The 13314-nt window shown below is 32.1% G+C and overlaps 1 protein-coding gene across 5 annotated transcripts in view; it reads left to right on the top strand.

Annotated features, from left to right (window-relative positions):
- Window positions 1-13314, top strand: part of PARD3B (par-3 family cell polarity regulator beta) — a 1277739-nt gene that overhangs the window by 172820 nt on the left and 1091605 nt on the right. For all 5 annotated transcript variants that reach the window (XM_074298957.1, XM_074298956.1, XM_074298955.1 and 2 more), the window contains exon 2: window positions 424-525. In XM_074298957.1, coding sequence (XP_074155058.1) covers window positions 467-525 — 59 coding nt within the window. In that variant the 5' untranslated portion in view covers window positions 424-466. The remainder of the gene's footprint in view (window positions 1-423; window positions 526-13314) is intronic.

Genomic DNA, 13314 nt, shown 5'->3' with positions numbered 1-13314 from the left:
TACAGCCACCAAACAGTGTAACTCTGTAGGACTATGGAGCTCTGTGCTCTAGAACCCCTTTCAGGACATCATTATCATCTTGCTGGAGATGCTAATAGCTAAATTCCAAGTTTAGGAATATTTCCCCAAAATATTCTTTCTTGGAAAGTATACTTGATTAAATTGTAAGAGGTGATATAACAATTCTAGGAATTGGAGAAATTGGTTATGATAGCTCATAGTTAATAGCTCATTACTTTTATATAACTTTTGTTGATCATCATTACTTAAATGAAAAGTTAAGGTGGGAAAGACCAAATGTTTTTCCAATTTAGATAACTGCATATGCCATCTTAAGATAAACACTAAAATTATTTTAGACATCAAAATAAATTTAAAATGTTGTATTTTAATTATTTTTTAAAGCTTGACATTTTCTTGTAGGATCCTGGTGACTGGGTGAAAATTCACCACTTGGAGTACATGGATGGAGGAATACTGGACCCAGATGATATATTGGCAGATGTTGTTGAAGACAAAGATAAGGTAAATGGCTCTATTAAAATTATTCTTCTTAAAACCTACATTTTTTCAAGAAATTGAAAATTTGACAAATTTTGTGTCAGTTATTATTTTTATCTGCTCATGATCACCTGGACAGGTCATAAATCAAAAGTTTCCTTCAAATGTTTGGAGAAATAGTGGCAAAGTTTGGAATTTAATAATAATGTTTTGATTATTAGATCCATTTTGAAATGTTCCTTTGTGCTTTGTTAATACAGTTTCAGAAACAGCAATAGTTGTACCAAATATCTGTGAGTAGTATGGTTGTTATAGTCATTGTTGTCCCTATCAGATGGCCATCCCACTAAATATCTAGTCAAACTAGAGAATTTGTAGTTTGAGAACATGCTGTAATATCAAGCTTAAAAGGGCAGGGTCTAAGGAAGGCATCTTCTAATATTTGTTTTTAAGGTTGGTAGTTCAAATAGTTCTTGACCAAAGGCATAATTCTGTTTAACATGTTATTTTTCTTGATGATCTGAAATAATTCAGTAATCTCCAAATTGTGTAACTCATCTTTTATGTTTTAGAAACAAAAATGTAAAGTAGATTGTGACGCTATGACAAAATAAGGGATAATGACAAATAGAGAAAGAAGAAAAGGATGAGAAAAGAGAGTTAGTAATGAAGCTGAGCTAGAATTATCAAGTACTTTCTTTGTGTCCCTGTCTAGACATATCTGAAGGATAAGTCCTGCTAATCATTGTTCATCACTATCTTCAAAGTCAAAGATAGATGCAGGAAATGGATCTGTCATCTTCTTAGTGTAGGAATTTCCTATGACTCTGCTTCTGATGCTTTTTGTGTGCTATATCTTTTAATGTACTTTGAAAACATTTGAAAGTACCAGTATTTTGTTTTTGGTTAAGTAATTTTACATGGTCTCATGGATTATTGGAAGTATCGATGGATCTGGTCAGACAATCTATCTTTGCTTTATTGCTTTGTGACCTGTGGCAAGTTATTTTATCTTTCTTGACTTCAGTTTTCCCATTTTGCTGCTTTATAAGATCTCTTTTTTTAAATCCTACCATTCCATATTTTTAATTTTCCCTTTTACTTGATTTTAAGTCCCTGGTACACATAGATTCAAAAGAGGCTGACTAATAAGTGACTCTAACTCCCCTGTTTTGTTGACTCTATTTTTCTTATGAGTCTTTTACCCATTCTGAATTTCTGTATTATTGATTATTAATATTCTTTATTTTGTCATGTAATCACAGTCTACTACTGTGCATTTTTGATAAATTGTTTAACAAGTGTTTGTCGTGTCTCTCTAAATTGGATGTTCCTGGAAGATAAGGCCTTTATGTTTGATGCATTTTGTGTTACTCTATGTATCTAGATTGTATTTTATATATAGCAAGTGCTTAGTAAATACATGAGTGAATGGATGATTTTGATCATCTTTATTATTCATTCATACTCTCATCTTTTTAAACTTGTCCATGGATTTTGGATGTTCTTCTTTGCCATTCAATTGATCCTATGGCTTCTTTGCTATTTTCTCTAGAAAGATTTTTTCTTTTGCCTTAATTTAATTTATCATCTCTTTAATAGGATTTCCTGTGCTCGTTATTTCATAGTTATCATGCATATGTTGTTTCCCTTTCTAGAAAATTCGCTCTTGACCAGTATTAGGAAATAATTAATTTAAAAAGATAAAGGAAATAAGTATATTTAAGTTCACCATCTTTACTCATAATTTTCCTTCATAGAATAAAATGGTTATAAGGGCAAAGCTAGAGAAATCATTTATCAGAACAGTATATTTTCTTGTAGAATGTTTTTTTTAAACTTGCCCAGCAGAACTTTTAATTATAGGTTATCTATTATAGCAAAGAAATTAGTTTAGGGAGCCATTGTTTTAATAAGATCTCACCTACTTTACCAACTGAGATTCAGAAGTTGAAATAGTCACATAGAAATTCTGCCATTTTTTTTCAACTTGACCCTTCTCTTTAAGTTTACTTTTCAGTAGCAAAATGTGAGTTTTACCTAGGATTGTTTTCAGAAGAAGTTAGACTTGATGATACCAAGCCTGTGTCTGCTTGCTTTTTGCATTTCTAAAATGGATAAGTATATTTTGGTGCTTTCATATTAGTAAAAAAGATCTGGATTTTTTACACATTTCATCCAATCTTCAACATTTTTCACATTACCTTTTCATTTTAAGAAAGGGTTTCTGTCAGATAATTTGCTTCAGTAATAACAATAAAAGTGACATTTATAAAATATGCTTATGTTTATGAGGCCATTTTACACACATCTCATTTTTCTTCATTACAAAGATTTATTAAGACAGACTATAGTTCAAATCATTATATATTCAACAAAACGCAACATGGTATATAGTAGATAGAATATTGGATTTGGATTTAGGAGTACTTGAATTTGAATCTCCATTTTATGAATGAAGAAAAGAAATTTAGGTGGTATTCAAACTCAGGTCTTCCTGAATACAAATCCAGTATGATGTGTTTTGCCTATATTCTGTTTTAATAAATGCATTTAGAATTGATAAAGTATGGATCCTTCTAAGATTAATGTAGACATAAGCTTGATTAGGATGGCATTGTGTGGGATATATCTCTAAACATGGATATTTGTGGGGGGGGGGGTGAAAGTTAAAAAAAAAATCTTTTCATTCAAACTTCTTGGTTGTATTTCTTTCCAAAGATGTGATATAGTGAAGAAGCAAGTAGATGGGGGTTTAAATTCTGATCAGTGATTAGAGATGAAAGTGGAAAAGATAAGATGTGACTTGTATCATCTTCAAATTTGAGTTACATTTTTTCCTTTCTCTGTCTTTGTTTCTTTGTGTTCAAGTTTTGCACATCCACAACCTTCCAGAGTCTGGCAAGGATTTTAGAAAACCTTAGGATCATGAATTGAAGGAAGGAAAAGAAAATGTGAAAAGCAATGAAACAACTTGTGGAAGTGACCCTGGGTCAGATTCCTGGGCGTGCCTGTGCTTCCTGCTATATGCCTTTCTCCTTTTTCCTAGCATCCCTGACTTTGCTTAAACATTTCCATTTCACTTTTTCTTTTTTAATATTCCTTTGTAGCTATACCCATTAGGTTTGAAAGCAAAAAGAAACCTTTCAGAAAAGTCACAGTACCATTAAAGGGTTATCAGTAATTCACACAAATAATATAAATTAGTTTAATAAGATTGCTTTAATCCTAACGTCTAGCTAGACTATTTTTACTATTGAGGGGGGGGAAATTATTGATTGGAAAGCTACATCATTTTGGAAAAGTTTGAGCTGAAGCTAAGTCTGTCCTGATAAGTATCGGTCAACCAATGAGACATTTATTAAGTGCTTACTATATTCCTAACATTGTGTATGTGTAACACACATACAAAGAATGAAATAATACTTTCTCTCCCAGTGGTCCTCAAACTTTTTAAAATAGGGGGCCAGTTTACTGTCCCTTAGACTGTTAGAGGGCCGGACTATAGTAAAAACAAAACCTCATACTTTGTCTCCGCCCCTCAGCCCATTTGCCATAACCCAGCGGGCCACATAAACGTCCTCAGTGGGCCACATCTGGCCCATGGCCTGTAGTTTGAGAACCCCTGCTCAAGACATTATTCTAGTGTTCTAATGAAGAAAAGAACAAAGATATATAATTAAATGTAAAATGAATTAATGTCAATAAATACAAAGTGAAATACTGGATAGTTTGGAAGGAGATTACTAGTACTTTGGGGCTTTTGGAAGAACTTTATGAGGAAGTTAATGTGATAACTTAAACTGCTTTAAAAGAAATAGAGCAATTTTGTGAGGCACAGGTGAAAAGGGAGTGTGTCATAAGTATATATGAGGGAAGAATCAATGCAAAAGATGCAATAGGGACATGAAGTATTGTGTGTGAAGTAGAGAAAGAGAGCCAGTTTTTCTGGATCCTGGATTGGAGAAGGAATAAAGCTCACGGAGTCTATACAGATGCATTGTGGCCAGGTTGTTGTGTGTTTTAATTGCTAGACAGACAAATTTATTTTTTATTTATTGCCACTGACATTTGAGTAGGGAAGTAACATGGTTAGGTCTGCGATTAAGAAAAATACCTTTGGCAGATATCTATCTATCTATCTATCTATCTATCTATCTATCTATCTATCTATCTATCTATCTATCTACATATATACCAGAAGAGAGAAGAACTTGAGGCAGAAAGACTGAATATGAGTTTCTTGAAATAATTTAGGCAAAAGGTGATGAGATCCTTAAATAAAGTATCTAACAGATAAGAAATCAAATGTGAGTGATACTGTAGAGGTAAAATAGCAAGATTTAGCATCTGAATATATATGAAATATACTATGTATCTATATGATGTGTGTATGAATGTATATATATATATGTATATATGTATATATATATAGTTAGTATACACACATATATAAGTATATGCAAACACACAAATATACATGTATCTGATTGTACTCATAAGGGTTATGTATTTGAGAGATTGGAAGAATGATTTTGTTTTTGGTAGAAACAGAGAATATTGCAAGAGGTATTGGTTTCAGGAAAATATAATTAGTTCCATTTTGGACGTGTTGAATCTGTGATTTTTCTGGTACTTTCAGCTTGAAATGTCTAATAGGAAGTTGATAATATGGGATTAAAGCTCAGGGGAGAAAGTGGGGTTGTTTAGATAGCTCTAAGAACCATCTGCAGAGAAATAATAATTAAACCCATGGAAGTTGATAAAATCCCCAAGAGAAACATTAGAGAGAGAAGAAAAGTGTTTTTGGACAGAGGCTTTGGACAGAGGTGACCTAGGTCATATAATAGGTCTTAAGAAGATTCAATCTCAGATCTGGCCTTATGTGACCATGGACAAGACACTTAATTTCTGCCTATTTTACTTTCCTCATCTGTACAATGGGGATAATTATAGCACCACTTCTCAGGGTTTTTGAGGATAAAACGAGTTGTTTTTAAGTGCTTTGGAAACCTTAAAACATTATCTAAATATTTACTGTTATTATTGTAATCATCCACATCATCATCATCATCATCACCCGTAGGTGGTAGTGTGATATGGATGATCACTTAGCAAAAGAGACTGAGAAGAGAAGGAAGATGCTGCAGTAAAAGGCTAGTATCCTTCTCTTCAGGCCTCCATTATTCTTAGGCTTTTTTTTCAGAATGTGACAAGTATGGTAGGTATATAATATATACTTCTTGATTGATTGATCTTAAAATGTGCCACCTTTTTGATTCCCATTTCCTGGGGAACCATATTCGATAAGATTTGGTATGCATTTTTGTGTGTGCAGCAGAGTTTAACAGAATTCCCTTTTATTAGCTAAAAGAATCATGTGAAGTTTATCTTAAAGGTAGTTAAAAAGAACTTTTTAAAACACTGATTCATGTCAATTCTGCTATATGATAGTGGTATCTAAATATTAATGACCTGCCTGCAAATAAATTTTGGTTGGTCTTGTGTCAAGAGGGCAATTGTTGTGGGTGACAATATGTTCCATTATTATGAAGAAAGAGAGAAAGATTTATGGAATGTTGGATAAATTACTTTTCACCACCTTCTTTCCCCCCTCCCAATTATGGAAGAATATAAATAATACTTATAGGATGAGCAAGCATGGATAAGTTAAAGTATGAAAGCTTACATCACAGTCCTTGTTGAGTAATATTGTGAAAGCAGATGCTAACTGAAATTGTTTTGAATTTTGTTTTTCCTGCTATTTGGAAAAGTTTTTTGAACAGTGATTTGGGCTTGTTTTATAGAAAGAACTGTGCCAAGAGTTATTAAATAAACACAATGAAACTGTTATTAGTAATAGTAGCCAGCTTTTGTACATTGTTTATGATTGGCAAAATATTTAATATTCATTTTAGTCAATCAGTAAGTAAGTATTTATTAAGTGCAAGCACTGAGAATACAAAGAAAGGCAAAAGACAGCTCCTGCCTTAGTGAGCTTACATTCTAACAAGGAAGATCATAAAGGTAACAAATATGTGCATAGTACCTGTATGTAGTATAAGTAAGAAATAACTAACATAAGTAAAGTACTAGAATTAAGAGAGATTGGGAAAAGCTTCCATTAGAAATAAGTAGATTTTAGTAGGAATATGAAGGAAGTCAGGCAAATGAAGCGATAGAAATAAGACATTTAAGAAATGTTTGATGACTGTATAATAGTTCAGTGTTTTGTCCAGTTACAGTGTTTACTGTATTGTTTTGTGCCTTTATATTTTTGGCTTTATAAGTTGACTTTTGATCATTGTTGTTAATTTCTTGGAAGCAGATATTTTTAAAAATTTATTTTATTGAGGGCTGAAAATTATACATTAGAAACACATTTTATAATTTCTGCTATTTATTTATAGCAGATTTGAGGAAGAGGAGGTAATAAAATTTATGAGAGAATTTTTCTTTAAAACTAAACCACATTTCCCTTAAGTTCAGTCCTAATCACTGTAGATTACTATTACAAGTTGGCATTTAGATATATGTTGTTTTTTTTTTTTTAAAGAAATGCCACCATGAACATGGTAATGCTTTGTCACTTAAAAGTAGGAATATTTTGCATTTAAAAATCAGGTTGAATATAAAGGTAAGCATTTTGTGATATAATGAATTTAAAAATGGACACTAGTTTCTAGCTTGAATGTATTAGTAGTGAAAAGAATATACCTTGTTCTTGAACAGCAGCTGGTAGCTAAGCACCTTATATTGCCCTCTAGTGGAACCAACAAATAGTTAACACACACACACACACACACACAGACACACAGACACACACAGACACACACACACACACACACACACACACACACACACACACACACCCTACAAAATAGTTACTAAACTATGAATTTCTGTTAGCTGTCATTTTAAAATAGAGGCTTTTACTATCTTTTAAAAATAAGACTCAGATTCTAAGAATCAGGCAATAAAATAAGGAATTTAAATTTTGATCAATGGTTGTCCTGTCTAGAAGGTCATTCAGGCAAAGTCAGTGTTTGTCCACACTCATAAATCTTTTGTGAAGTTTTTGAAATGAGCACTTTGGGTTAATAAAACACCCTGATTTGTTAGATTCCATTCTCTCTGCCCTCCACCGCCCAAGTTTTGAGTTGAATAGGCAGTACCTGGTTTTGATGGAGCATGACTTTTTATTAAGCTTATATTTAAATGTTTTCTGAATTCTTTGGAAGGAAAAAAAAAAGTTATATTGTCAGGTGCTAAAAGCAGAGGAAAAAATTTTAAAGTTCCATACTTGAAAAAAAAAAGAAAAGAAAACATTTTCAGAAAGTCTACCATAGCAGTCTAGAGCTTCTATTTTAAGCTACAGATCTTAACTAATAATGAATAGGTGAAAGTTTTTTTTTTTTTTTTAAATTTTTAAAGAACTTACTTGGAGGATGGGGTTGAGGATGGTGCTGATGGTGTTAGTGAAAGTGAGAACAGAGGATTTAGAACTTAAAGGAGTGATAAATGTGGTAGTCCCTAAGGGTTTCTTTATTAATCAGGAAAGAATCTGTGTTGCAAACACCTCTGGTGCCTGTATCATTTTTTTCATGTTGTTAGCTGCCTCCACAGCTGTTTACAGAATCAGTCTGAGAGCTGAAGAGGACTTTAGAGATGATCTAATATAACCTCCTTATGTACATAGGGAGGAAACTGAGGCCCAAAAATGTTAAGTGACTCCTTAAGTAGAGAGCTGTGTTCTGTCTTGACCTCTAACTAAGCATCTCCAGCTATTTCATAGTCATTTCCATTAGATGGCTCATGTTCCTTGGAAATACTTCTAAACTTGAATTCATTGTATCCTCCTCTAGTTTGTTGGGATTTTCATTTTCAAACTATCCTATATTTTTATAATCATGGCCCATTTATATCCCATACAGAATCTTAATCATTTTTTCTCTTCATTCTCATGTCCAGTTACTCACCAAGTTATGCTAGTTCATCCTGCAAAACAAAAACAAAAACCTTTTCCTATCAAATTCTTTATTTTCTGTTCATATTGCTACTTTGATAGGTCAGAAATCCTACTAGATCTACACTACTTCAATGAGAATGGAACTAGTTTTTATGCCTTTTTATTTTCCCCCATTTTTCTGACTATACAATGACTTCCTCATGTTCATTCAATTAACAGTAGACTTGGTTCTTGAACTCAGATTTCCTGATGTCTACCTGTACATTTTCCACTATTCCACATTTCTTCCTTTAAGATATTTTACATGAAATCAGAGTTCAGTAAATATTTGTTGGTTTTATTTTTGAGCCAATTAATGCAAAATCAAAGCAACAACACAGTCTCCTGTCTTAACTAAGGATTTATTTCACTATGCCTCATTTCCTGTACTATATTACTATTCTATCAAAAAGTTTTTTATTGGAAAATGTGGATACATTTCTACCCTAGAGGAACATTTTGACATCCACGTTTTTAAGAACATGTATTAAAGGCAAAGAAAAATGAGAGAAACCAATGCTGAAGTAAAATAATAACTTAGATTAAAAAGTATTTAGGGTATTGCTAATATTGGATTTTCTGTCTGTGATGCCTTTTGAGATTAACATATTATTAATGTAGTTATCAGTTATTACATGAAGTGGGCTGTACAGGGTACACAGACACAAATTTTGTTAGAGGATAGAAAGGAAAGATTGATAAAAGTAGGTAAGCAATATATGCATAAACAATTCTATATATGCTTATATTTATTTCTTCTTCCTCATGCAGATAACATCTTCCTTTACATATCTTTTGTAGTTAATTTGGGTATTCTAAGCCAAAATGACTTAGGGCCTTCAAAGTTTCTCTTAAAATAATGTCATTACTGTATACAGTGTTGTCTTTGTTCCACTCATTTCTCTCTTCATCATTTCCTTCAAGTCTACCCATATTTTATTAGGTTCATCAAGCTGATTATTTCTTATCACAGAATAGTATTTCATCACATTCCATTCATATACCACAAATTGTTTAGCCATTCCCCAATTGATGGACAATTTATAGAAGCAAATAAATGTAGTAATCTTATATTTGAGAAATATAAATACAAATTTGGGGGATAAGATTTCATTAATTGGCAAAAATTGTATTGGAAAATAGTCTGGAAGAAATTGGAGATAGACCAACATCTTATGCCATTTACCAAGATAAGATCAAAATGGATATATAACTGAACTATACAGAGAAATATTACAAGAAAACTTGAAGAACATGGGCTATTATTATTTATCAGACTTATGGATAAGTGAATAATTTATAAATAAACAAGACAGAATGCTATAGATGTAAAATGGGCAATTTCAGCTACATTAAATTAAGAATGGTTTTGTACAAATAAAACAAATATTGCCTAGCTCAGGAGGAAAGCAGAAAATTAAAAGAAATTTTTACAGATTCTCAAGAAAAGGTCTCATATCTCAAATATGACAAGAATTTTGTCAAATCTATATGTCATTCCCCAATTAAGAAATGGTCAAATAATATTAACAGGAAGTTTTATGATGAGAAAAATAAAAAAAATTATAGAAGTATGAAAAAATTCTCTAAATTATTATCAATTAGAGAAATACAAATTAAAACATCCTTGAGCTACCTTTGACATGTATCAAATTGGATAAAATAGTTGGAGGGGATATGGAAAATTGGGATGCAAATTCACTGCTAGTGGAATTGTGAACTGATCCAACCATTTTGGACACCAATCTGGAATTATGACCAAAGAATTATTAAACTGTCTATATTCTTTGATATAGTAATACCACTACTAGACATATTTTCCAAGATTATTAGAAGGGAAAAAAGAAGCTCTATATTTTCAATTATTTGTAGCAGCTTTCTTTGTGGTGTCAAAGAACTGGATATTGATGCTTTTTGAAAAACTTTAATTTTCCAATTCCCCTAACTTTTATAATAAAGAAAAACAATTGAACCCCCCCCAAAAAAAGAAAAATGAATGGTTCTTGCCACTGCATACAGTATATGTGACACTTAGCATCTTTAATCCTCTCTACCTCATTTCTCTTTAGAGGAGAGAAAGGTGTTCAAATATCTTTGATCTTTGAGTTTAATCTGAATTCTGATCTCTTTATAGTTTTCATTTGTATTATTATCATACACATATTGTTTCCTTGACTTTGCTTTCTTTGTTCTACATTAGTTCATGTATATCTTCCTATATTTCTTAGAATTCCACATTTTCATCATTAGGGAAAACCACAATTTTATGAAATCTAAGTAACAAATAATGAATCATGGCTAGGAAGGCATCAAATTTGGGGTGAGGAAACCCATAAAAATGAATATTGTGAATATTCCTTTCATTATAGTTACAGATATAATTTATAAAAAATAAAAACCAAAAAAACAAATATAATTTATTTTAAAAATTGACCCTTTATAGTATTCCTTTAATCCATATTGTAATAACGAGTGGAGATTTGAACACTAGCATTGCTAATGTAGTCCTGAGATGTCGTCATATATGACCTTGTATATAGTTTCTATATTATATTGTTTTATATTATAATGCTGAACAATATCCCAATTCTGCCTACTGCTCGCTTTCCTATTGATTTCTGGTAAAGGGATTGGGAATGGTTGGATAACAGATCTATGGAGACTCCATTGGGCTGACTAGGAGGGAAAATACTAATAGGGCATCCTTCCTCCTTGTCATTTCTGTTCCTGTCCTCATACTCACAGACTACATAAACCTATCTGGGCTCAAGTGGGAAGAATTGACAGGAGAGAAACCCTTTCCTTTAAAATCTGGACTACTGCCTAGACCCCATGGACATAGGATGAGGAAGAAGATGCATTTTAGACCCTTATGTATGTTCTTCAGGGAATTCTTTTATTTGTATACTTTTTTCACAGAGTTTAAGCTCCCTGAAGCAAGAACAATCTAATTGTTTTTTCCTATTTGTATCCTCATTACTCAACACATTTCTTATCACTTAATATGAATTTAGCCATTTTTTTATTCATTCACTAATTTCCTTTTTTTTTTTTTTTTTTTTTGGTTGAAATTGTCCTTATGACCAGATATCCTTAGAAAATGGTGGAGGAAATTCCTTTTCCCTGTCATGCTCCGTTTAGAATTTAATTTTAAATAATACATAGTTTAGTAGTATATGATTTGAATGCCAGCTTTGGAAGCTAACCATCATTCTTTTTTTCCCCTAGAGGCAATTGGGGTTGAGTGACTTGCCCAGGGTCATACAGTTAGGAAGTGTTAAGTGTCTGAAGTCACATTTGAACTGGAGTCCTCCTGACTTCAGGGCTGGTGCTCTATCCACTGAGCCACCTAGCAGTTTCCATGAGTAAATGGGTTCCAAGTTCCAAATTAATTGACTGACAAACTTTGAGAATACAATTAATTCATAAGCTGTAGATTATAAACAAACTTACCAGATTGATCCATTCTAGTTCCTATGAAATTAAAACTTTAACTACTTCAATTGTACCTTTGAAATTTGTCAAAATTTTATTCCTACAATAACTTGTCCAAGATTTCGAGAGCTTTTGGTGAACCTTGGATAAAATTACTTAACTTTTTGTTCACTTTTCACTTTTTTTGTTCTTTCCTTCTTTTGATGTTACAACTGAATTTGGAAAGAGCAAGTTACCTTTATCAGTGTGGAGAAAACTTCACAGGGTGGACCTTAATTAGAGCTCTAAATGTAAAACTTATTCAGGTACAATATCCTTGTTAACCTTACTTAACCTCCACCCTAGGAAATAAAAGAAATAACATACATTTATTCAATACCTAACATTAAAATTGGACGGTATGAACTGGAAATAAGATTATTTGAAATTGCCTAAATACACACACCCCCCCCCCCACACACGCATGCATATGCTCAGACACACACATTTAATTCCATAGAAAGACAATGAATGAGTCAATTTATTAACTTATTATGAGTTGATTTGTTCAATTAAATGAATACCATTGTCTTAATTTTTTAAAAGAAATTTGTTATGTTTTTAGGTTAAAAATTTTACATTAGGCAGTTTTTAATATGAATTTCTAATTTCCTTTGTTTGAAGGAAATACTGATATTTTGTATAGAAATGAGAAGATGTATCATGGGACCTGATAGTGGAGTTCAAGTATTTGAAGGTCTATATTGTGGAATTATACTTCTTTAGCATAGGTCTCCAGAACAAAAAAAAAGAAAAAAAGAACTAATGCAATATAAAGCAAGCTTCTGGTGCAATCAGCAATATTTTGTGAATAAAGTTGTACAACAGAACTACCAAATAATGGATAAAACCTCACCAATAAACTACATTTGTAAAAATGAATTTCTGTGGGCATTATTTAAGCAAAGAATAAATGACCACGTGTCATGTTATAGAACCATTTCTGCGTGAAATGGGAAGATGTTTTAATTCATCCCTCAAGTCCCTTTTAACCTAGAATATTATGATGCTGCATTGAGACTGAGGAATAAAGTCACTTGCCTACAGGTCATTTCTGGTATCTTTTTCCTCTGATTCTCTGTAATTCTGTTTTGCTGACCTTATATGTCTCACAGGAATAACATTCCCTATTCCTGAATCCCTTAGAGAAACTACTGAAAGGGTTAGTTTTTAGAGATTATCTCATTGTATCACTTTGACAGATTGCTCAAGAACTTGACACTGAATCTGGGAGTAGACATTAGGCAATGGAAGTCAGATTAATTTTTAAAATTTCCTGAGAAATAGTAATTTAATAAATAGGACTGTATTATCAATGTGATCAACAATCA

The sequence above is a fragment of the Sminthopsis crassicaudata genome, chromosome 3, assembly GCF_048593235.1.
Source record: "Sminthopsis crassicaudata isolate SCR6 chromosome 3, ASM4859323v1, whole genome shotgun sequence".
Lineage (NCBI taxonomy): Eukaryota > Metazoa > Chordata > Mammalia > Dasyuromorphia > Dasyuridae > Sminthopsis > Sminthopsis crassicaudata.
This window is presented reverse-complemented; position numbering and strand designations above follow the sequence as displayed.